Genomic DNA, 25,767 nt, shown 5'->3' on the forward strand with positions numbered 1-25,767 from the left:
CAGCTTCTTCTAGTGATTTAGGCTCTATTTGTGAAACGAAAGCAAGATAATTACTAGTGTTTCTTAAAGAGGATCTAGTTCTTATACCTTGTGAAGGAACACCAAGGATTAGATCCTTTGGATGACCATGTGCATACCTCCATTCTTTAGGAAGATCTTGATTTTTTGATGGAGGTTGACCTTCTTCATCTTGCTGATTTGTATCTTCCTTGACCTCATCCTCATGTTGTTTGTCTTGTATGGAGAATTCCTTCATTCGGTCTTCAAGTATACCTGCATCACCATCTTCTTCTTTTCTAGAAGAATCTCCATTAGTTTCATCAAAAACAACGTGAATAGATTCTTCAACAACGAGAGTTCTCTTGTTGAAGACCCTGTATGCTCTACTAGATGAGGAATAACCTAAGAAGATCCCCTCATCTGATTTAGCACTAAATTTACTGAGATTGTCCTTTCCATTGTTTAAAATAAAGCATCGACAACCGAAAACATGAAAATAACTTATATTTGGTTTCTTACTTTTTATCAACTCATAAGGTGTTTTCTTTAAGATGGATCTAACTAAAGCACGATTTAAAATATAACATGAGGTATTTATTGCTTCAGCCCAAAAATACTTTGGTAGATCCGATTCGCACAACATGGTACGAGCCATATCTGCTAGTGTGCGATTCTTCCTTTCTACCACCCCGTTTTGTTGAGGTGTCCTAGGTGCCGAGAAGTTGTGATTGATACCATTTTCTTCACAAAATTTTTCAAAATACTGATTTTCAAACTCGGCACCATGATCACTCCTAATTGCTTTTAGTTTAAGATTGAGTTCATTCGAAACTCTATTATGAAACTTAATAAAAGCGGGAAAGGACTCATCTTTATGTGCAAGAAATGAAACCCATGTAAAACGTGAAAAATCATCAACAATTACAAGACCAAATTTCTTACCCCCTAGACTAGCAGTTCTAGTGGGTCCAAACAAATCCATGTGAATTAGTTCTAAGGGTTTTGATGTTGAAACTATGTTCTTAGACTTAAAGGAACTTCTTGTTTGTTTTCCTAATTGACATGCAGCACAAATTTTATTCTTTTCAAAGTCTATTTTTGGTAGCCCTTTGACTAGATCCTTTGTAATTAATTTAGAGATTAAATCCATGCTAGCATGCCCTAACCTACGATGCCATAACCAACTAGTCTCATTGACTTTGGGATTCATGGCTACAAGACATTGGCCATCCTTCATGGTGAGATCATCAAGATCTACCATGTAAACATTTCCATGCCTATGTCCTGTGAGTATGATCTCATTATCAATTGGACTACTAATTATGCATAGTGACGATTCAAATGACACTTTAAAGCCCTTGTCACAAAATTGACTTATACTTAATAAATTATGTTTTAGTCCATTAACTAACAATACATTATCAATAAATGAGGAGGGTGATATGGAGATTTTACCAACACCAATAATTCGTCCTTTAGCATTGTCTCCAAATGTGACTAATCCTCCTTCTTTTGATTCCAAGGTGACGAGGAGACTCTTGTCACCGGTCATATGCCTTGAGCAACCGCTATCAAGATACCACATTCTCTTTTTATTTCCGGCTGCAAGGCATACCTGCAAAATGATCATGTGAAGCTCTTAGGTACCCAAGTTTTCTTGGGTCCTTCGTGGTTAGTGTGGTTGGTTCCCTTAGGCACCCATACTTTAGTTATGTTTTTGGCTTTCACAAATGTACTCTTGTTAGTTTGGATTTTTCTTTGAATACAAGAGTAGGCTTTATGTCCATTCTTTCCACAATGAAAACATGTAGGTTTTTCAGTTTTTACATCTTTTGCTTTTACAAAGAAATTCTTTAGATACTTTTGTTGTTTATTAGTTTTATATCCTAATCCGGCTTTATTGAAAACAGCTCTTTGATTTGAAAGAATGAGATTTAATTTTTCAGAGCTTTGTGTGAATTTTTCAACAATTGGTTTGTACTTATGTACCTCATTCTTGAGATTCAAATTTTCTTTAACTAGTTCTTCCTTATCTTTTTTAAGAGATTCAACATTTTGTGCAAGTGAGGTATTATTATCGAATAGGGATTTTACTTGTAGATTTAATTCCTTAATTAGTGTATTTGCCTTTTCATTTTCAATGTTAAGTTTTGAGTTTTTGATTTCTAGGTCAATAGTGTTAATATTTTTAATGCTCTCCTTTTTATTTAATAGATTTTCAATATCTTCCTTTAGTTTTTGATTAGAGGCTTTTAATTCTTTATTCTTTGCTCCTAACATACCACAATCACCCATAAGTTCTTGAAAAGCCTCATATAATTCTTCTAAAGTAAAATTTATAGTTGGGTTTTGACATACCTCATCGTCTTCAAACGCCATGAAGCACAAATTGGCGGTCTCTTCCTTTTCTTCCTCGGAGGATGATGTGTCACTATCATCCCATGTTGCCTTTAATGCCTTCTTCTTCTCCTTTCCAAAATACTTCTTTTGTTGAGGGCATTTGGAACGAACGTGTCCCGGTCTCTTGCAATCATAGCATATGATTGGGTCTCCTTCTTTTTCCTTTTCTTTTTCCCAATCATTTCTCCCTCCAAATTTCTTTCTTGGGAAAGGTTTCTTTCTTCTCATGAATTTCTTAAATTTTCTTACTATCAAGCCCAAGTCCTCATCTTGGCTTTCTTCTTCACTCTCACTACTCTCTTCTTCACACACACTTGAAGTAGCTTTGAGTGCGATTGTCCTTTTCTTCGGCAACTCTTCTTCATGTTGCTTCATTGTGAGCTCATGCGTCATCAATGAGCCCAGTAGTTGTTCTAATCCCAAAGTGTTGAGGTCTTTGGCTTCTACGATTGCCGTGACCTTTGCTTCCCATGCTTTCGGCAAAGACCTGAGAATTTTACTCACAAGTTCCGGGTTAGTATAAGATTTACCCAAACTCTTTAGACCATTAATTATATCGGTAAAGCGAGTAAACATGCATGTGATGGTTTCATTAGGTTCCATCTTAAACAATTCATATTTGTGAACTAGAATGTTCACTTTGGACTCTTTGACTTGATTTGTACCCTCATGGGTAACTTCAAGCCTATCCCATATTTCCTTGGCGGAACTACATGTAGAGACTCTATTGAACTCATTTACATCTAAAGAACAAAATAGTGAGTTCATGGCTCTAGAATTGAGTTGAGCCATCCTATCATCATTCTCATCCCAATCCTCCTCAGGTTTGGGAACTCGAATGCCATTAACCACATGTGATGGTTCTTGTGGTCCCTTGACTATAACCCTCCACAAGGCATAGTCTTGTGCTTGAATGAAGATTTTCATTCTAGTCTTCCAATAGGTATAATTTGTCCCATTGAAGAGTGGAGGTCTATTGGTTGCTTGCCCCTCGGCAGGAACATTGTTAAAGGGTGTTCCCATCTAGATCTTTGGCTAAGACGGTTAGGTCTTTCAAGAAATACACAGAGCACCTGCTCTGATACCACTTGTTGCCCAGAGATGGTCACCCAAGAGGGGGGTGAATTGGGTGTTTTAAAACTCTTCGGCTAATTAAAATTAAAACACACAAATATATGAAATAAGGTAATGATAGTGGGATGAGAAGACAATCACAAACACACGGTTTTATAGTGGTTCGGAGCTTCCACCGCTCCTACATCCACTCCCCAAAGCGCCTTTGGGTATTTCCACTATAATCCAAGATTACAGTACGGTAGTTTTGCGAGTTTACTACCCAACTCGTTGTTTTACACCGGGCTCACAACAAACCCTAAACCCCCAATTTCTCTTAGGCTTGGGACGCCTTTTCCTTGTTCCAAGTCCCTTGACTTGAACAAGCACTACAATCAAAGAGTTTACAAAAGAGAATAAAAGCTCTAAAAAGCAAATATATCAATTATGAACAATTTAACCCGGAAGAATCTTTTTGCCGTTGGAAGCGTGGGAGATGTTGATTCTTCCGATGTGGAGTGCGTAGGATCGAGTGTGAGCTTTGAATCCCGAGCGCACGAGAGCGGTTGAGCTTGAAATCACAAGAGAACCTTGAATGCACTTGATTTCTACACTTTAATGCTCTCACTCTCTTGAACTTTTCTCTCTTGAATAATTTTGCTTTTGGGTTGGTGAAGAGTTGTTGAGAACCACTTAAGAGGTCCCTTTTATAGCCCAAAAAGCAAATATAGCCGTTAGAAACAAAAAGAGAAGGATTTGAAATTCAAACCAAACCTGAAAAGCTGTCAGTCGCGTCCCAGGCGCTCCGGGGACGTCTCTGCTACAGCGAGAGACGTCTCGCCTACAGGATTTTTACTTTTTACTTTATCTGGGGTCGACTCGGCACTTTACGGGGACGTCTCGGCTTGTCTGCACTTTTTGAGTGGGGACGACTCCGCTTGTTTGGGGACGACTCCGCTTCTTTATCTTTGAAAAATATGTCCTCTGGAATTCCCTGAGAGAGTCGACTCCGCTCTTTCAGGGGACGTCTCGGCTTGTCTGCACTTTTATGCATGGGGACGTCTCCGCTATCTCAGGGTCGACTCCGCTTCCTTATCACCGCAGAAACCATTCTCTGGAAAACCCTGAGAGAGCCGTCTCCGCCATCTTGGGGACGACTCGGGAAGTCTCCTTTTTGCTTGCGGGGACGACTCCGCGTACAGCGGGGACGTCTCGCGCATATCCCTTGAAAAACGTCTTTCTGCCGCCACTGAGAGAGTCGACTCCGCTACTGAGAGAGTCGACTCCGCTAACGCGGGGACGACTCGGCAGGTGTCGGGGACGTCTCCAAGTGTGCCAGTTCTTCCTGTTTGTGCCAGAGACGTCTCTGAAACTATCAGGAGACGTCTCGGCTGTCCCTGAACTTTTTCTTTAGCTCAAAATATTCTTCAATAAATTCATAAAAATTATGGGAACTTGCCTAGACATTTCTTAACAATATTCTAAGTAAAACACATGAATTTCTCAATTGAATTGTTAAGATATAATGGAATTTTACTCTAGTGTTTTGTATTCATCAAAATCCATTAGGGGGTCAACACCGACCATGCAAATTATCCATTCAATTATCCATTTTAGTCCTTGTGTTTTTTTCTTGACTCATTTTAGTTGTTGTGGTCCCTCCACATGTGTGGTTCTGGCTGCACATGATGGGGGTGTTAAGCCTAATATACATTGTTGACCCTTTCCAAATTATCTTAAGCTTTTGGCTCGGTTAGTTAATAGTCAGATCTAAGGCACATGTCGAATTCTCTTTTAAAATTCTAATGAGTCTTAGAATACTTCTTAGATATGCTCGAGATACTTCTCCCATACCTCTAGAAATGAGAGAGAGCTTTATGTTTTTATGGATGAATGTTGACCTTTTCCCAATGATGAATGATAATTTTTGGAGTTTGTGATGTTGATACTATTCTATGAATGATGACTAAATGGAGTTTGTGAATGTAAATGCTATTCTTTGAAGTATAGACTATGTTATTTGATAAACCATTGTGCTTTTTTGATGCTTTCCTACATATGTTTACGTTTAGATAAATTTTAATTTGTTCATTGCCATATTCTAGCTCTAACATATCATACTTTTTTCAAGATTTTCCATATTGGTGTATCTGTAACCCTTATCTGTGTCCATGCTTCATCGATGCCTAGAGCTCCTTGTCTCTCTCTTTTCTGTACCCTGTAACATTTAGAGGCCTTCCGACTGCCTATCCCCTTCAACACGACACCCAATTGAAGACTTTAGAAAAAGGAAAAAAGAAAAGAAGGAAAGAAAGCATAGTAAGGGAAAACAAGCAATATACACTTAAGAATAATGAAGCGATGGAAAAAGAAGAGAGGCAGAGGGACAGGACAAGAGGTACGAGGAGCATTGACCAAATAAAAAGAATGTTACTGAAGAGTTAATAATGGCTGTTATCAGTGTTATGCATGAGCAGAGTAGTAACCTCATTGGAAGAGGGTGAGCAAGCTCTGCCTCAGCAACTTTGGTGGATGGTCCATTAGCTTCGGTAACAGGGGGTTATAAACATGAAGCATTTAAGAACAAAAGTAAATGATGTCGCTGACTAATCATGTGTTCTGTATTCTGATACTCCTTAAACAATAGTCCATGTTTTATACCCTTGACTAGTAGGTCAATAAGTACCTGAGTGGCGCGAGTGACAAAAGGATATGGTGAAGAGAAGCTTGAACTGGGTTGACTTCTAAGCAGTACTTGGTGTTTTCAGTAAACTTATTTTGACTAGAAGATTATGTCTTTTCTCAAAAAAATACTGGAAGAAAGTATCCTTTGATGATTCATAATTTGTAGGTCTGAAAATGGTGCATGTCTGCTGCTGAATTGCACTATTGATGATGCACTGTGCTGATTAGACTTGCAGGTCCAAGCAAATCGTAATTCAACATCATTATCTCTAGTTTCAGCATTGGGAGCATCCTATGGTTTGACACCTGGAATTATTACTTTACTTTTTCTATAATTTTCATGTGATACCATTTGCTTGATAAATTGTATGTAACCTGCATTTTCATGAACAGTCAAATGACACTGAGTTAGATATTACTAACAAAATTATTAGCTTGGAAAAATCTATTTCATTTGTTTTATTTCAGTCTTCGCTTTTCTTTCATCCGTATCTTTGTCAAAAATTAAGTTTCCGACATTCAGTTTATAAAACTACTAGTTATGCTGATAAGGCCTCACATTTCTCTTTGTTTTAAGTCCATGGCAGACATTTTTTTATTTGTTCTCAGTTTGAGGAGAGATTATTGGCAGTAAATGTAGTACAAAGCATGTAAACTGTACATGAGCATATATTTTTATTTACATTTGGGATTTAACCCACTTGTATCCATCAACAGCCATTTACATTAGATAGTTATCTCTATATTGCGGCTGCTCTTGCAGGATTCATGGTAGTACCCTCAACTAGTTGAGGTTATCTTGGCTAAGAATTGAAGGCTGTTTTTTGAAGGTTTCATTGAAGTTGATATTGAGTCAAGGAATCAGTTGTAAACATTCTCACTTTGGTGAAGTATACTTTCATCCACAAAGTTTATCCCATTTATATGGAATGCTTGTTGATCAAGAAGGATCTGAATGTTTGTTTGCTCATGCATGCCCATGTGCATTTGGGCGATGCACATGTGATGTGAAAGACATTCCCAAGGTTATCGAGAAATGATGGAGTTGAAGGAAACCAGGCTGGACTTGATAACAGAAAGCCAAAGAAAACTAAATTTAGTTTTGAAAGGTCTGAAATTATGAAAAAACCACCAGCATCTGAGGATGCCTCTAAGGCAATTTAGTTTCTTTTTTGATTTGGATTATGTTTGTTATTTTCGTAATATCAAGTGAAGAATGTATAGGCTGTCTTAATTTGTGTTGGACAAGAAAGTCCTCTAGTCTAAGTAAAAAGGATAAAAAGATGCGATAGAGCCTTTTCCTTATAATATGACTTGGAATTGAATTTGGGAGCAGATTATGGAAGGGTCCCAATGCTGTACACCAATGGTCATCTATCTGAATCAATAAAATATTTGTATCTTTTGTTTTGTCTCTTGTGAGTTTGATTCAACCAGAAGGAATTTTTTCAACCCATTTAACTCAAATCTCTAGAGAATTGGTGAAAGTAGGGTCTAGGTCCCTTTTTTTTTCATTCAACATCTCTAAATTTGAGTTACAAGGCCTCTATTTATACTTGATCCGCACTTACACCATCTGGGTTTGATTCTTTTCCTAGTTGGAAGAGGTTACAACTTTTCTAAAATAGCCACTGCTTGTGGAAATAATGATGAAAAGCTAAAATCCTCATGGAGCTAGTTCTCTACTCTTGCATTAAGTTTGTCTTGAGCCGCTTCACCCAATTTTTTCTGGATTGAGAGACAGGCTCAATCAAGATGTTTCCTGAGAAGGTAATTTTTGCTACGACCATCCTGTTTCGAGACCCAAAAATCGTCTTAGGTTCCTGATCAGTGCGAGCATCAAATCCATTGGGCTCAACACATCATCCAATACCTCGTCAAGAGCTTCATTTTGGTGCCTGGCATGCCGAAACTAGATGCTAGATGTGAAAGTTATGGCCTCTGGAAGTTCAGATTTGTGATTGAGTCTTGGATATTGTGATTCTTGCTCTCGGATCTTGTCCAATGTCCAAACCTAAGGCTAGAGTTATCTACAACATGTCTGCTATCCTCCCAAATTAGAGTCAAGAGATAGAAAAAGCTGTTGGTTTGAGAGCTTTGAGAAAACCAGATTATCTCTTCGTATCTCTTTAAAGAGGATGGTGATTGTCCTCAATTCTTCCCACACCGTGCCACATAAGTATGTGTGTATGTGTGCATGCACTTTTGTCATGATTGCTAGAAATCCAAGACTAAGTATAATTGTGCATTCGGCTTATGAGACCTATTTCATTTTTTGTTTTATTATATCAATGTTAGTTCATCAATAAGGAAAATGATCTTTGATTTCATTTCACACTTTTTTTTTTTTTTTTGTTTGCAAGTTTGCAAAGGCACATGCTTTATGCATTATTTTACATTTTTTTATGCATTCACGTCAGGCTTTGATTATGGCCATAACCAATGGAAGTGAGGACAATGGATCTTTTAAACTATCATTGAATATTGAGTGTGGACATGGGTTAGACAGATTTGCTATGTTGTCATGCACTTCAATCTTGTCCCAAATATCAAAACATGATGATGTTGAACTAAAGCAAGTTCTTTTTTCATGTAGAGATCCTTAAAAACATTTGCATGAAAATCAAATCCTAGAACAGAAATAATTATATCATTTGTCTTGCTTATTTCCACATTTTTTTTAATTTTTTACCATTTTATATATTTAAGAAAACTACATGAGGTTTGGTCTTTCTTGTTGAAGGATTGCAACTTGAACCAGTGAGAGTCTCATCACCTTGCCTTGTGCCCCACCTTTTTAATTATTTTCCCCCTATTTGACAATTAAGAAGAGATGTTGGTATTGTTAACAGTTTATTCTAGGGAACTCTAATAGTTATACTTTTAATATCTATTTTTTGAAAGGCAAGTAAATTTCCTCGTAATGCTTCTACTGAAGTGTTCAATACCTCTAACATCCCAAATTTTTGTTTCTCCATAGTCCATACGATGCAATATGGCTAAACAATTATTGCATCGTCTTTCAATTTTGGCATTTGAGTTTATGGAAGGTTTCTTGCCGGTCATCACCTTTAGTAAGGCTAACATTGATTTCAGCGTACTGTGTCGATATGGTACGGTACATAGTCTTGTCAGCGTACGGAATGTCGGTATGCCACCTATACCGGATATCGGTTCCAAAATGGTATGGTATGGTACGTCCTATATTGTTCGGTTTGGGTCGGTATGAGGAACCATGCCGAAAACTATACCATTATGTTACCGGTTCGGTATAACATAGGATCCAAAGTTTTAAGTCTCGACGGGATGGGGGGCATCCTAGCCATCTTGTCTCATTCTTGTGAGAAAACGGGACCGGGATGGGGTTGGGATTCCAAAACCCATCCATGTGGGAAGAGAAAAAGAAAGAGGAAAGAGGAAAGAAAGAAAGGAAAGAATAATGAAGAAATGGAAAAGTGAAATGATAGAAGATGAAGAAAAAGTAAAGAAAGAAAGGAAGGGAGAAGAAAAGCAAAGAAAGGAAAGAATTCGAAAGGAAAGAGAAAGAAGAAGAAAAAGAAATAAAAGAAGGGATAAGAAAAGAGAAAAAGGAAAGGAAAGAAAGCAAGGTAGAAGGAAAAAAAGAAAGGAAGGAAGGAAAGAAAGAAGAAAAAGAAAGAAAGAAAAGAAATAAGAAGGAGAGAGAGACAGGAGATATCCATCGCCGGGATTGGTTGGGACAACAAGGCTTTTTGTTCCTTGAAGAAACCGGGACACCTCCATTCCACGAAATTTAAAACCTTGACATGATCCACCTCATAGCAACATAGGCTTCAAACACTTTTTTCACTCTCAATCATGGTGCATTCTGAAACTGGGCAGTATGTGGTGATTCCGCTCGGTTCAGACCGGTTTGGCTCATATTATCAAACTAACCCTTGATTCAGAGCCGATACCTTACCATCACGGTACTATAATGGTTGGTATGTGGGTGGTTCGGTTCTGTATGGAAGACTTTGATCATGCATCAAGGTCCATTGTTGTTGCACTGGCAAATGGTATTTTACAGGTCTGACTAGTGTGTTGCTTATTAGTTGAACACTTGAACTGTTGAAGTATGGTACTTCTGGAAAGTTGGATTATCTCATAATCCTGCCATTTCACCAGGTATGTAATATTAAATTTGTGAACCAGTACAGAAATACGGTATGCTGTATAACAATTTATATGACTCCTGGGTCTTTTGAGTCATACACTTGAATGGTGGATCTCTATTTAGTATTTTCATCTGCATTTGTAGATGATCCACCTTTTCTGATATATAATGTTTGAAGGTCAAAAAAGATCAATTTTGGCCTGAAATGATCCAAAACCAACCAAAACCGAAAAATTTGGCTGACGCAAAAAATTGAAATGAGCTTTGTTGATTGCTGGGGTGATTAGGGGAATTTTTCTTGTTCTTGAAAATCCTGGAGACAATGTGGAACTATTGGTATCACCTCATATCCCTTTTTGTTTCCTTCTGAAAACTGGCTAGTTCCCAATCCGAGCAAGTTACTCGATAGTTGACACCCGTTTCTTGTGATGCCTCTCCCTGTTGACGATCTAAAGAGGGGATTAGGCAAAATTTCACCGAATGACGTGGCGTAATACTCAAAATCAAGATGTGAAGAGTTAAAACTCTTTACTTCTTTTGTTTAGAAAAACATTCTAAATAAGTAAATTTGGTAAAAACAGGCATGATCTATGGGATTTTTGTTGCGTTTCGCTTTTAATTGGTCCAAGGTCCGCCGTATCGGGTCCGGTAGGCGTATCGGTTGCCTACCGGACCGGTACGGGCCGGTTCGTACCGTGCTCCGGGCGGTACGAACCGGGAAGCTCTTTCCTGCCGGAATCGGGGAAGAAGAGAATCAGAGAGAGTGCGGGGAAGAGAGAGAGGGAGCCCACCTTCGGCCGCCATCGGAGAGCCGCGGAGGGGCGTCGGAGGCCGGCGGGGGACGGGGGAACCCGCGGGGGCTCTGCGGAGGCCGCGGCCGCGGCCGCGTTTTTAAATTTGGGGATTTTAAGTGAAGTCGGCAAATCGGTTGCCGACTTCACTTAAAAAATCCGGCCACGGCCTCGGCCTCCGCAGCGCCCCCGCGGGTTCCCCCGTCCCCCGCCGGGCTCCGCCGCCCCCCACCGGCCTCCGACGTCCCTTCGCGGCTCTCCGATGGCGGCCGAAGGTGGGCTCCCTCCCTCTCTTCCCCGCGCTCTCTCTTTTTCTCCTCGTCTTCTTCGTCTCCGGCAAGGAACCGGCCTGTACCGGTTTCCATGGCTCCGGCGTACCGGTAGCTGAAATTTTTAAATTTTCAGATCTATTATGCCTCAATCTTTTAATCCTAATCTTAATCTACGAAACCTGGCTCTGATACCACTGTTGGGTATCCCTCGCACACCGCAGAAAATTCCAGAAAAATTCTGCGCGCAGCGGAAGACATGCGCGAGATCCCGTTCATCACATGAACGTATTTTAAAACCGTCGTTCGTAGATAGATTAGGATTAAATACTTTTTATATGATTAGGAAGATTATATCTTCACCTTGTGCGGGTAGATGGTCACCGCAAATATGATGATCGTGGATTTGTTGAAAGGTTCGCTTGAAGCCGCACACGCGTCCGGCCTCTACGGGTATCCACACGAGGCAGAGGACCGTTTGAAGCCTTTGAATCTCCCCGGGGTGCTAGCTCCCTTGTAGAGAAGACTTTGGATGGATGAATCTCTTTTTTCTTGCAGCAAACAACTCCTTGATTGCTCTCCCTTGAACAAGAAGGATTGGAGAAAGAAGAATAAAAAGGGAGCAACAAGTTGCAGCCTTTTTATTTTGGTGGAAGAAGGAAGGGAGAAAGGAGAGCCAACGCCTCCTTCTTTTTTTTTTTGTTGGCGGCTGAAACCCCAAGAAAGGAGGGTGCTGTTCACGGCTCAAAGGGAGAGGATAAACATGAGCTCCTAAAAGTTAGGAGCTCACGCTTAGAGATTTCAAAAGGAGGGCATGCGGGCCCCTTGAACCACCCCTCCTTTGGGTTCGGCATATGCGGAATTGGTCCTTTAGTTTCTTTACTAGATAGGAAACATGATTCTAACTATTTTGGTGCATTCCTGTAATATATTTAATACATATATCATCAATAATGTTTCATTTCTAACTGCATAAGTTATGATCTTTTTTCTCTTAATATTTCTTTTTCTTTTCGGTTTTAGTCAACCTTTTCAACTGAAATTCTAAAATTTGGATCAAAATTGCTAAAACCAAAGCTTTACCCAGGGTGACATCTATCATCCTGTGACAGTGCAAATATTTTCATCAACTGGCTGACCAAAAAATCTTATTTATGGCTCTTGTGCCAGTTGTAAAGCTAACCATAATTGTTGATGCTAAAGACTTGGAGTTCTACTAGACTTTAGAATTTCTTTTAGCTTATAATTGTTCCTTGTTTTTGCAGAGAGCCTTCTTTTTTCTCCCTTTTTCGCCTATTATTATGGCTATCAAAATCTGAATCTAATGGTAACTTAATTCATGTAAGGCAGGCAGGTGAGCTTATGAAAATTGAGTATCAGAGGAAGGTTGCTTTGCTGAATAGGCAAAAAAAACGTGGTGCTAGTGCTGAAGCACTAGAAAGAACTAAAGCAGCTGTAAGTCATTTGCATACGAGATATATAGTTGATATGCAGTCAATGGATTCAACAGTCTCGGAAGTTGAATGTCTGAGAGATAATCAGCTGTACCCAAAATTACTGGACCTTGTCGATGGGTAAGTCATGTTGAAGATTGAGGTCCATACTTTGCTCTTTTTTTTTTTTTGCTTTTTTTAGGTAGTGTTCCCTTGAAATTATGTTTTTCAGTTTCTTTCTTTGATCGACTTTTTCTTTTGCCTTTTTAGTTATACTTATATTCTCATTTTGCTTTGTACAATATAGCTAATCTTCTACATTTGTTTTCTCCAATTGTACCTGACAATCTCTGGAAACCTTCCTTTTTTTCCATAGCTACTTCTTCCCTAAATTTCTTCCCAGCTTGAGCCTTATGATTCAAATCCCAAATTAGCTCTTTTGACCTTTGATTTTTATCATCTTATTTAGTTTTGTGAACGCTAACTTATAATCTGTTTGCATTTTAAATGTACTCCAAATACTTAGAAAAATTTCTTTTTGTCAAACTAATATTATCTTTCACTTGATTCACTCTTAGAACTCAAATTATTCCACTATGAGTAATTAAGTCAATGCACAATCAATAGCTCTTTATTTTTGCAATGTTCTCTTGTAATTTCATTTCTATTGAACTGCAGAATACATTTCTTCTTATTGCGCAGCACACTGTTAAGTCCACCGCAATTGCACAGAAGTGTGTTTCTGTAATTATATCTCCATGCTTGTTTCCTTACAATATTTTTCAGAGAAAAAGTGCAGTTCCCTACAAATCTTTTGCATTCATTTGAATTTCATGATCCTGTGGGAAGCTAGAAAAGTCAGTATACTTTAGATTAAATACATCAACAGGTTATCATAGAAGCCAGGTCAAGTGAGCCAATTGAAATTTGCAGCAAAAAATGCACCAGCATGTATGAATAGGAATACCAAACACCATAGGAATACCAAACACCAATCTGCTAGCGGATGTGGCTACATCTACAAAATGACGAGTTGATTGCCAATGGTGACCTCATCCGAACCCCATTGAACCTCGCACATTATGCCTACTATGAAAAAGGAACTCATCTTCAGATAAGACATTTGTTCCTCAAGCTTGAGAATTTGACACATTTGGGCCATCTTTAATATACCAACAACATGCATCCTGTCTTATGCTGTCCAGAGGCCAGCAAGGCACGCTTTCCTTGTTGTACCTTAACAAGGCATAAACTTGCATGAAAAAATATGTGTCAAAAGATTCACAATTGGCAAGTTGGATATTCCACTTTATGAAATAGGCTTTTTCCACTTGGATAATGTTAGTGTGAAATCATGTCCTGAAGAGATGGATATAGTTTTATTAATCTATGGGCGTGTTTCGATGCAGGAAGTCGATTGAAGTGGGAAGTTGGCACTTTTTGAAAGTGGCACTTTCAAATAGTCTGCTTCAGGGAAGTATGCATTTCTACTGCTTGGTTAGCTGCCAAAGAGAAGGCTGCCATGTTTCCCTTAACGTGAGAAGCCCTTAGTTAAATGTGCTGCTAACCCACTTTCAAGTGACTTCGGTTCCCATCAGTCTGAAGTTGGGAATATTAGTTTGGTTTTTCACTCTTGCCACCCAAACAACTAAGTGGACTGAAGCCGACTTCAAGAAAGTGACTTTTCTCCACTTTCCTGCAATAAAAGATGCCTTTCTCCACTCCTAGCCATGGTATCGTCCGAAACTGGGTGGTATAGGTAGGTACCAAGCAGTATAGGGCAGTTCCACTTGGTATGGACATCAATTCGGCTCATATACTAAAGCGAACCTTGGTATGAAACTGGTACGTTACTGATACAATACGGTATGGTTGGTACGCGAGATCTTGGGTGTAGTGGATGCCATACAATTAACATCAAGAATGGATGAGGTCTGTTATGACTTACGAAGGATATATTGGGTTTGTCTTGTGAACAGGATTTGGTGTAAGGAGGAGAGTATCCGAGGATAATGTTGGAGGGGGATATATGGCAAGAGGAGGCAGATGAGCTAGCAAGTTAGTTTGAAGAATATTGAGATGGCAAGATGAGGGGTGACATTTGCAAGTGGTCTCTTAAAGGGAGAGATGGTTGGAGGTTAAACATGGAATGATTTTATCAAGGTGCATCCCTATGTATGTAGGAAGATTCCAAATTGGGACATACCTATAATAGGAGGGAAGTTTATGGGGTGAGAATATAAGGGATAGCTCATGGTATCCAATCTTTTCTCAGCCTAATTTTACGTTGGCCCATGGTAGGCTTAGTTTCAAGTGCATTTGTAGAATCCTATGTTAGTGTTTCGATGGTGTTTGGCCCTCAGGGTTGGGCTAAGTAGGTCAATGTAAGGGTTAAGGATTAGGAGTAGGTGGCTTAGATCGGATGGTTTATGCTAGCAATTAAAGAAGTTACTCGCCCTTGCTATAGCTGGGGGTGTCTACACCTAATAATGGCTTAGTACAAAGGGGACAGCCATGGTTGAGATTGGCTTTGCATATTTGCTTAGCATTTACTGGTGATAGAGGTTCAAGAGTGTGTATGAGCCACTATCTTACAACCATCATCCACAATTGGCAGCCTTTAGAATGAAGTCTCTTAACCTCATCTATAGCTGTGAGATAAAATTTTTGGAAAAATTAAATTTTCTATCTGTTTGGATATTGAGAAAACAAAACAAATATGCATAAGTTTTCCAAATTCAGCTAAATTTACCCTTTTCTTCGGAAATCCTTTTACTGCTCCTTTTTATCTTCTCCTTAGTTTTCCAAACAACCAAAAATATGTTTAATGAATAAAGAAATGGAGTCTTACTTCTAGCTTGATTGGCCAAATTAATTGACTAAGTCTCCTAAAATATTCCTATGGGTCTTTGATCTATTTCCATTTTGACATCTCATGATAACATAAGGATACCTTAATATGCATGGATAAAATAAAAAGAATTTATGAATGCATCTAAAAATATATCTCATACAAAAATCATGTCTTTTTCTTCGGGCACCACTTCTAGAGGATCATCATTGATGGATCATATCCCTATCAATGTTCTTTGGAGATTGGCCTTTTCTTTTACCATAAACCCACTCATCAATGGAAAAAGAAACATTTAGGTTGTTCTTGGCAATATTGTAAGTTCTTTTATTTTCTAAAAGCTGAAAACTAAAATACAATTTTGTTTTTTCTCCTAAATTTTAGAGATAGGAACATGTTTGGCAGCCATTGTTTCTTTTCCATAAAAAATAGATAAATGTGTTTAGAAGGTTCAGGAAGGTTAAGGGTAGAAAGGGAGATTGGAGTACATTTGCCTTGATCACACGAAAATCAGAAATCGTCTAACCTCACAAAGATTGAGAGATCTGGTTTTTGTCCACTGCAATATGAGGTTGAGCTCAAGTATGTGAATGAGGGGAAAGATCCTAAGCAAGATGACCCATTCGAGGAGGACTGTCCATGATGAGAAGGATCCTATGCTGGGCTGCAGATCAGGAAGCACGGGATCCATCAGTGTTGGATGAGCCAAGAGATCCTCCCTAACCATGCAAAATAATACAACAGAAAGTAGGGGTACGAGATGTGGACTGGTGGGCGGCTTCTCATTTATCCTCCGTTCAGAGTGGAATGCAAGATACTGGAGGAGATAATGGTGGATCTAGTAGTAGGCAATATGAGGATTCTGATCAATGATTTGGTTGTGGAATGTTTAGTTCAAGACTCACACATGGGTCTCCAAGGATAGCCAAGGCATTGAGATCAGTAGTGGAGGTAGGGTAAGTCAACAAGTAAAGGTTAGTTAGAGCTCGAGAGGGGGCCAGAGAGCTGCAGTCGAGGAGAGGTGTGGGAAGTCCAAATCAAAGGGGACGGTGGCAATTGATCCAGTAGAGGCAATTGATGATGTGCAGGTTCGAGATGATCATAGCAAGACACCCGAGCCCTCAAATCCAAGATTGCCTAGATCATCTCGTGATATTAGTAATGATAATGATAACATGTGTGATGATGGATCTGATGATTATGATGGTCAGGGTGAAGAAGGTGGTAAAGCATGAGATCAATCCTTTTACTGGAGAGGCAGAGTTCACCCATGCCACGCAGGACCAAGACCATGGAGCGAGACCCAGATCTAGATATTAGGACGAGGAGAAGGAAGGGGAGATGAATTGTTGCGGACGTGGCACACAGGCTGCATATATTTTGGATCGTTTTCACAAAGAGTTGAGAAAAACTGAGGAACGATGATGTTGAGCATACCCGAAGTTTATGGCATGGATGGAAAAAGATGCTTCGAGAAGCAGGTTGGAGTTTGAGCAAGATAGGTCATCATCATCATCAACTAGAGTAGGATCCGTTGGAGCATCAGATAGTCAAAGTGCATATTATGGTCCTTCTTCTATGTATGATTCAAATGTATACTCAAGGGTCATATCCTAAGGAGTATCTCATATGTAGTATCCACCTTTATATGGGTACGTTCTAGGGCCACAGTATGTTACTGCTTCTCATTATCCTAAGCAATGATGGCCAATCTCTTACCTGATGTACTATCAGGAGGGTTATCCCGGACAATATCAAATACAACATGAGCAACAGGGATGGGTTCAGTATCAAGATTGGCATCATATTCAATAATCTGATTATGAACATGACCTAGATGTTTACGAGCGCCATAGGCATTCCATCTGGGATTAGTGGTAAAGTTGATATGTTTATCTTAAATTGATGAATCCATTTTGTGTAATATTGAATATGATTTATTCCATAGTATTATTATAGTTATATTTTCATTTTCAAGTGATAAGCTCAATGTAGTAAAAATTGGATTTTTTTCATCAAGTTTCATCATTTTTACTTTATCAAGAACTTGTGCAGCATCCATTATAAGAGATTGTTGCTTGGTAATTAAGAAAGGATCTCCAAAAACTAGAAAAACCATAATGCGTGATAGTGTTAGTTTTAAATTGGGACAATTTATCGTAAATATATTAAATTTGAAGTTTAAATATGTTTAAACAACAAATAGAGCAGTAAAACTTCGAGATAAACTTTAAAAAATAAAAAAATATAAACAAGGGCATCCCAGGCATGCATTGGAATGCTCAATCGGGGCGGCCATGGGGATGGGGCGGGACACGGGGTGTTCCGTTTTGTGGGAAAACCGAGATGCCCCCCGTCCCACGGGATTAAAACCTTGCTTTCAACTCTGATGATTAGAAACAATGTTATTGGGAAAGTTTTGCACGGTTTAGAAGGAGAAAGCATATTATAAGCTTTGTATTGTTGTTGTCACCTGAACTTCTGGCCATGTGATTCTTTCCCAGATGGACATTAAATCCTGATTCCTTGTCCTTTAATATAGAGAGTTTGGAAGGAACAATATTGGCACCAGAGCATCATAATATACGTGCACCAATGCCCAACTATGTTTGCATGTTTAAGGTTCTCTGTTCCTTTTTCATAACTATGGTTTTAGCTTTGGTCATTGTTATAGGCAATTTTTGTTTTCTGGGCATTGTTTTCTGGGCATTTTAACCTCTTTATCTCTTCTACATTTTTTTGGTTGAAAACAAATGCAAATGAGTGAACCATTATCTTCTTTTTGAACACCATATCTTTAAAGCAAGTCATGATCCAACTGCAGAAAGCATTTGCCCCTCATATGTTTTGTTGATTTGCATTTGCTTTAGATAGGATACTTCCATTTATCTCGCAACTGTATATAGGTATACTGTATTTGTTCATTATCTTTCTTTAAACCAGGATGGCCAAAATGTGGGAAGCCATGTATGTGCATCATGACAATCAGCTGAAGATTGTGTTAAACCTAAAAATCCTTGACATCTCAAATGCTCCAATGGAAACAAGCGAACATCATAATAGACACACGATTCAGCTGTTTGACATTGTGAAAGAGTGGCATTTACAGTTTGATAAACTTGTGAGCCATCAGAAAGATTACATCCAAGCTCTTAGTAGTTGGCTGAAATTAAACATTATCCCCATTGAAAGCAGCTTGAAGGAGAAAGTGTCATCTCCACCAAGGCCACGTCAACCCCCTATTCAGGCCCTCTTGCATGCATGGCATGACCATCTTGACAAACTTCCAGATGAGCTGGCCAAGAGTGCTATTCTTAGCTTTTCAGCAGTCATTAACACGATAGTGACACTTCAACAGGAGGAGTTGAAACAGAGAGAAAAATGCGATGAGACCCGTAAGGAGTATCTGAAGAAGATACGGGCATTTGAGGATTGGTACAGCAAGTATTCACATAGAAGAGCAGCACTATCCGAGGAGGCTGGGCAAGAGGGTAGTGAGGGAGCTAATCAGAATGATCCTGTTGCAGAAAGGAAGGTTGCAGTAGAGTCTGCGAAGAGCCGGCTTGACGAAGAGGAGGAAAACCACGAGAAGTTGTGCAAACAGGTGAGGGAGAAATCATTTGGAACTCTCAAGACACATTTGCCTGAACTCATCCGTGCTATGTCTGACTTTTCTCATGCTTGCTCTGAGATGTATAAGAAGTTGAAGTCCATCTCTCAGTCGCAGAATGTAGTTGCAAACTAGCTGAAAAAACTTGCATGTATAGAGGTCTAATGTGCACTTTGATCCTTCCTTTTAGTTTGAATTTATCTGTTTCTGTTGTTTTAGTTTTTACGTGCACTTAGGCAAGAAGTGCTAGCTTTTAAAATATCTTTTCTAATGTAAGATATTTATTTTCCGTATCTATCGAGTTCCTTGGGAATATGACACCAAATCACCACTTTTTTTTCTCAGCCATTTGCATGAGAAACCTCCAGAAACCGTGATGTTTGTTAAATGAGGAAGCCTCAGCATTTGTTTTTAATTGTTGAATGCAACGGATGGAAACTTTTTGACAGCGAAGTTACTTGGAAGAATGATGATAGACCGATGTTAGCAGGTTTCATGATTGCTTGTTTAGGTCCATATTTGTTCACAGACTAATATCAATGCAAAGTTGTGGGCGATTCGAAATTTTATATTTTGCAGGGAAAATCAAGTAACCGCAATCTTTTTTCATGCCAGTGATATTTTTTTCCTTGCGGATATCTAAATTAGAGACCTTTTCAATTTGCTTATAGAAGTTCTTAGTTAATCTATTTGTTTCAGCTAAAGAAACAAGCATTTTAAATTACTCAACAAAAATATGGCTGGGGAAATGTGAAAATAACCTTGTTGATTAAGCGTTGAACTTGAAGACTCCTAATGAAAAGAATGTGTTTATTATTTTTTTTTGAGAGGGGTGGGGGGGTAGGGGTAGAATGGCATGATTACATGGCCTCGTGTAGATGCAACCACTAGAGTAGAGTACAACAAATTATACAACTAGAGGGCTACAGCCAGGGGAGACTATCAAATCAAGCGGGTGTAGTTAGCCACAGGAGAAGCTACTTAATCTATAGTACTATTCATCTTCCTGTGGATATGGGTTGCCTTAAAACATCTCAGAGATCAAACGCCTCAAATCATCCATGATATGGTGGGTGTCATCATGCATGATCGCCAATTAATAATGTTTGGAGCTTTGAGGATTGAAGTATGCTCCTACATCAAGCCTTCCCTTGCTCCCCTGAGCTTTGCCAATGGTTCTCGACAATCATAAAAATGACAATCTCTCATTACTACAAGTTGTAATCACTGATCGTGGATGACAAATCCAGCACCACCATACATACCCTCATCAGAATTGATTTTGTAGACACTAAAAGCTAGAAACTCTCAGATAAAGTGGATCACCTTAGAAGGCGCAACAAGTGCTGTAGAGGAGGTCTAATTTTCTCTAGCCATTAAAGACCACCGAGCAACATTAGTTTGGATGAATTCATTGGCATGAGATCGAGCTTTCACGATGATGGTGAGAGGATCCTGATCTACAGATTTAAATATTATTTAGTTGAAATATGGTGGAAAACTCTCAGATAAAATGGATCACCTTAGAAGGTGCAACAAGTATTGTAGAAGAGGCCTAGTTTTCTCTAGCCATTAAAGATCACTGACCAGCATTAGTTTGGATGAATTCATTGGCATGAGATCAAGCTTTCGAGATGATAGTGAGAGGATCCTGATCTACAAAATTAAATATTATTTAGCTGAAATATGATGGAAAACTCTCCAATAAAGTGGATCACCTTAGAAGGCGCAAAAGGTAATGTAGCCCTTAAAGACCACTGAGCAACATTAGCTTTATATGGTCCAGCAAAAGCTCATATTCTATAAAACCTGGATTATATAGGTCCGGTTGCAAAGTATAACTAATTATACCAGGATGTAGCATGCAAATATAAATACAATTTGAATCCTATGATGGATGGGATTCGTAAGAAAGAACGAGAGAGAGAGCGCGCACGCACTTATTTAGACCCCTTTTTCTTACACCTACAAAATCCAAAAAATATTCTCCAACAAGTTTATGATTGGACAGAAGAAGAGGTTATGGCCGTTGCTATTAGAAAAATTCAGCACGAACAAAATTATCTAGCGATTAGCAGATATACCTTTATTTCCTATACTATTGGTCTGTGCGTTATCATGATTGATCTTGGCATTGTAATTTTAATTTACATGTGGTATGAGAGCAAGGATGAATTCATGGTGGCATATGGGCATAAAGAAAAGCTAAATCTCACCAAAAGATCAAGGATGAAAAATGAAAATTTTCTAGTTTAAACATTAAAATAAATATCTAAATTCTAAGACAACCCAAGTCTTCTTTCCTTCCAACATGGACCTTATTTTTTGCATTGGATTTTAGAATTTGATTTATTTTTCATGTTTAATTGAATCAATAATGCTTTCACACCATACGTATATAAGTACAACGATTCAAATCAAAGACAAGAAGTAGGGAATATCCGTCGGTTCATCCAAAAAAAACCCTCTAAGTGTATAGGAGGCCACCCAGTCAGCAACTGTGTTAGTCTCTCGATAAACATGAGTATCTTTGAAGGAGCCACACTCTCCTACCATCCGCCATATGACAAAGAGCAAGGATTGCCCATCCGATTCGGAAAGTCATCCAGAGACCCATTCAGAGCCACACTCCCCTGCCATCTGCCGCATGTCAAGGAGTAAGGACTATCCGTTCGATTCAGAAAGTCGTTCGCAGACCCCGCAATTCTAGATTATTCAACCTACACAATATGTTTTAATTATGCCGTCCTTGGATTAAATAAAATCATATTTTTCGTTGGCCAACAGACCTCATACTCCTTGCTGCGAGAGTCCGCCAGCTTATGTTATTTTAATGACAAAATCGGAAAGAAATGGATATGGATGTGCGATCGGGTTCCTGGCCGAGAAAACAAACGAGGGAGGGAAAAGAGTTAAAGGAGATCCCATGCAGTTCAAAATTTCTTACGATGTCCAATATCTGGACGCACATTGAGTAATTGAGTAGAATATATCGAGACAAAACTTTCTATGAATTAAAAAAAGATGGTGGTTTGGTCGTGGTTTGCCTGATGGGCGTGGAGGGTATGGCGCGCATCAGCCTGTGATCCTTCCACCGTTCAGGGCGAGAGGTGGTCGCTGTTCTGTGAAACCAGCCTAACGCGGTGCCCTCCACTTTAAGAAGCCATTTGACTCAGGCTTTCGCCCAAGCCACATAACTCACCACCGAACTTGGAACGGACAGGCCAGTATAAGCGCAACCGATACCCAGCCCATCAAACAGAACCCACCATTCCGCCATCCACATGCCCCCGCACGGGTTACAAGCCAGCGCGACTTAGCTCGGCGATCGAGGTAACCATGTAGGCTTTTAATAAATTAGGTAGATCTTCCGATGTTATCCGATGTGGGACTAAACCGAAATGGCACTGGAGACCCGGAAACGGTAACTCAAGATTGTCATGGTGGACATACATGGCATGATGACATCTCAAACGCTCCAAAGGAAACAAGCGAACATCATGATATAGGCACGATTCAGCCGTTGGACATTGTAAATTAACAGCGGCATTTACAGTTTGATAAACTTGTGAGCCATCAGAGAGACTGCATCCAAGCTCTTAGTAGTTGGCTGAAATTGAACATTATCCCCATTGAAAGCAGCTTGAAGGAGAGAGTGTCATCTCCACCAAGGCCACGTCAACCCCCCATATATTCAGGCCTTCCTGCATGCATGGCATGACCATCTCGAGAGACTTCAGATGAGCCGGCCAAGAGTGCTATTCTTAGCTTTTCAGCAGTCATTAGCACACAAGTGACACTTCAACAGGAGGAGTTGAAGCAGAAAGAGAAATGGGACGAGACCCGTAAGGAGTATCTGAAGAAGATACCGACATTCGAGGATTGGTACGGCAAGTATTCACATAGAAGAACAGCACCATCTGAGGAGGCTGGGCGAGAGGGTAGCGAGGGAGCTAATCAGAATGACCCTGTTGCAAAAAGAAGGGTTGCAGTACAGCCTGCGCCCTTAGGTGGTTAAGCGAGAGTGCCCGACATCCTGGTCGATCCGATCAAAATAAAATTCATCACATCATGCTCAAATTAGAGCATAAATGATTCAACAAAGATGGAGACGATTAAATTTAATAGTATTTGGCAGGGACCAGGATAAGGGTTGACATGCCGCCTGGCGACCCTATATGAGAACTTTTTACTAGGATCAATTCAAAATCACTATGAAGAGTCTCTACTGGATCAAACTACCTTAGAGAAAGTGGAGAGAGAAAATCCAGTAGAGAGAGAAAAATAATAGAGAAAGCATGAGGAAGAGAGAGAAAAAAAGAACAAAGCTTCTCTCTCTAACCAAAAAAGAAAAAGGAAGAGGGTGGCTGTCGATGGTGTGCGGAGTTAGGAATCCACGGCCGGCCAATAGGCGGCCGATGGTGATTGGCAGCCAAACACGCCAAACCAAAAAAACAAGGGAACCGGAGCTTACGCAGGAAGAAGAGCTGGCTTGTAAAATATCATTTCTGATGCAAGATATTTATTTTCCATATCTATCAAGTTCGTTGGGAATATGATATCAAATCACCACTTTTTTCTCTCCGCCATTTGCATAAGAAACCTCCAGAAAGCGTGATGCCTGTTAAATGAGGATGCCTCATCATTTGTTTTTAATCGTGGAATGCAACAGATGGAAACTTTGTGACAGTGAAGTTACTTGGAAGAATGATGATAGACTAATACCATATTTGTTCACAGACTGATACCAATGCAAAGCTGTGGGCGATTGGAAATGTTATATTTTGCAGGGAGAACCAAGCAGCCGCAATCCAGAAGCTGAACTGTAGTACGGCCCACATACATGAACTCCTGAGAGAAAGCTCGGCGAGCAAGATCCCTAGAAGGGAAAGCAATGAGGAACAAGTTGCCAAGCAACATCCTGATCCACAATATTCTCTATTAAGATAGGGATCCCCATTCATTCCTACCTCCAGCAGATTCCTTATCGAAAGAACTGGTGGGAACAACCTCAGCACTCCGACATGAACATGAACAAGAGTTCTCTAAAAAAATATATTACAATAGTGGTCGATCCCTCAGGAGTGACATTCATCACTTTAGATGTTGTTCACGCGGTGATCTTCTAGAAGCAAGACGAGGAGCGGAGCTGTCGTAGAAGTGGTAGCTTCCCCCGACCTACTACAATACAATAGTCGCGACCATGAAAAAAAAAAGGCCTTTTTCCGAGCCTATTAGTTTAAGACAAGTGGCCTATTCCAAACATGCCACGTGCACGGTCAAGGACAGTGTCTAGGAAGTCAATCCGGTTGAATTTGTTTTTTCATGCCAGTGATTTTTTTTCCCTTGCGGAGATCTAACTTAGAGACCTCTTCAATTTGCTTATAGATGTTCTTAGTTAATATATTTGTTTCAGCTAAAGAAACAAGCATTTTAAGTTACTCAATAAAAAATATGGTTGAGGAAATGTAAAAATAACCTTGTTGACTAAGTGTTGAATCTGAATTTGATTAAGTGCTTAAAAGAAGATTAAGCTCCTACTTGCCCTCATAACTGTGTGATCTGGAGAGATCGTATGTGAGGACTCAAAAGGAAATTGAAAGATATAAAAGAAGATTCAGGTAATTTTGAATTTTCTTCTCGCACATGCCCTCATAACTGTGAATATGATGCGAGTAATTCTAAGATTAAACTCTCTATGGAATGAGAAAAGGTGACTATATAATCTTGGTGTCTCTAAGCCTCAATCCAAATTGGCATTGTGAACTGATTTGGTTTGAGTTCGACTGGAACTGGTGCTCTTTTGGTGGTGAGCTTGTGCTTTGTAGTGGATGTGATAACTTTGTTCATACGAGAGGGTTTGGTGGGGCCTCTCCTGGATTGAGCTTGGCCCATTCCTATTTCATATTAAATGAAGTGAGACATGGTTTGGATTTTATATGGTCCAACAAAAGCTCATATATATTCTATAAAACCTAGATTATATAGGTTCCGGTTGCAAGGTATAACAAATTATACCAAGATGTAGCATGCACGTATAAATACAATTTGAATCCTACAATGGATGGGATTCGTAAGAAGGAAAGCACACATGCTTTATTTAGATCCCTTCTTCTTGCACCTACAAAATTCTAAAAATATTCTCTATCAAGAAGAAGAAAAGAGCAAGACCGTCGCTATTAGAAAAATTCAGCAAGAACAAAATTATCTAGTGGTCGACAAATGTACCTTTATTTTCTATACTATTGTTCTATGCATTATCATGATTGCTCTTGGCATTGTAATTTTAGCTTACATGTGGTATCAAAGCAAGGATGAATTCATGGTGGCATAGGGGCATAGAGAAAGCCTTAATCTCACCGAAACATCAAGAATGAAAAATATTTTTTTTTAGTTTTAAACATTAAATAAATATCTAAATTCTCGGACAACTTAGTCTTCTTTTCTTTCAATATGGAACTTATTTTTTGCATCGAATTTTAGAATTTGATTTATTTTTCATGTTTAACTGAATAAATAAATCTTATTTACAAATTATTC

General features: G+C 39.2%; 1 protein-coding gene across 1 annotated transcript in view; it reads left to right on the forward strand.

The window, feature by feature from the left end:
* LOC103720359 (nitrate regulatory gene2 protein-like) overlaps positions 1–19,552 on the forward strand; it is a 35,341-nt gene extending 15,789 nt beyond the window's left edge. Inside the window, exons 3-4 of the mRNA XM_008810022.4 lie at positions 12,684–12,907; positions 18,561–19,552. Of these exons, the coding sequence (XP_008808244.2) occupies positions 12,684–12,907; positions 18,561–19,362 (1,026 nt within the window). The 3' untranslated portion in view covers positions 19,363–19,552. The remainder of the gene's footprint in view (positions 1–12,683; positions 12,908–18,560) is intronic.
* The last annotated feature ends 6,215 nt before the right edge of the window (positions 19,553–25,767 follow it).

The sequence above is a fragment of the Phoenix dactylifera genome, unplaced genomic scaffold (assembly GCF_009389715.1).
Source record: "Phoenix dactylifera cultivar Barhee BC4 unplaced genomic scaffold, palm_55x_up_171113_PBpolish2nd_filt_p 000026F, whole genome shotgun sequence".
Lineage (NCBI taxonomy): Eukaryota > Viridiplantae > Streptophyta > Magnoliopsida > Arecales > Arecaceae > Phoenix > Phoenix dactylifera.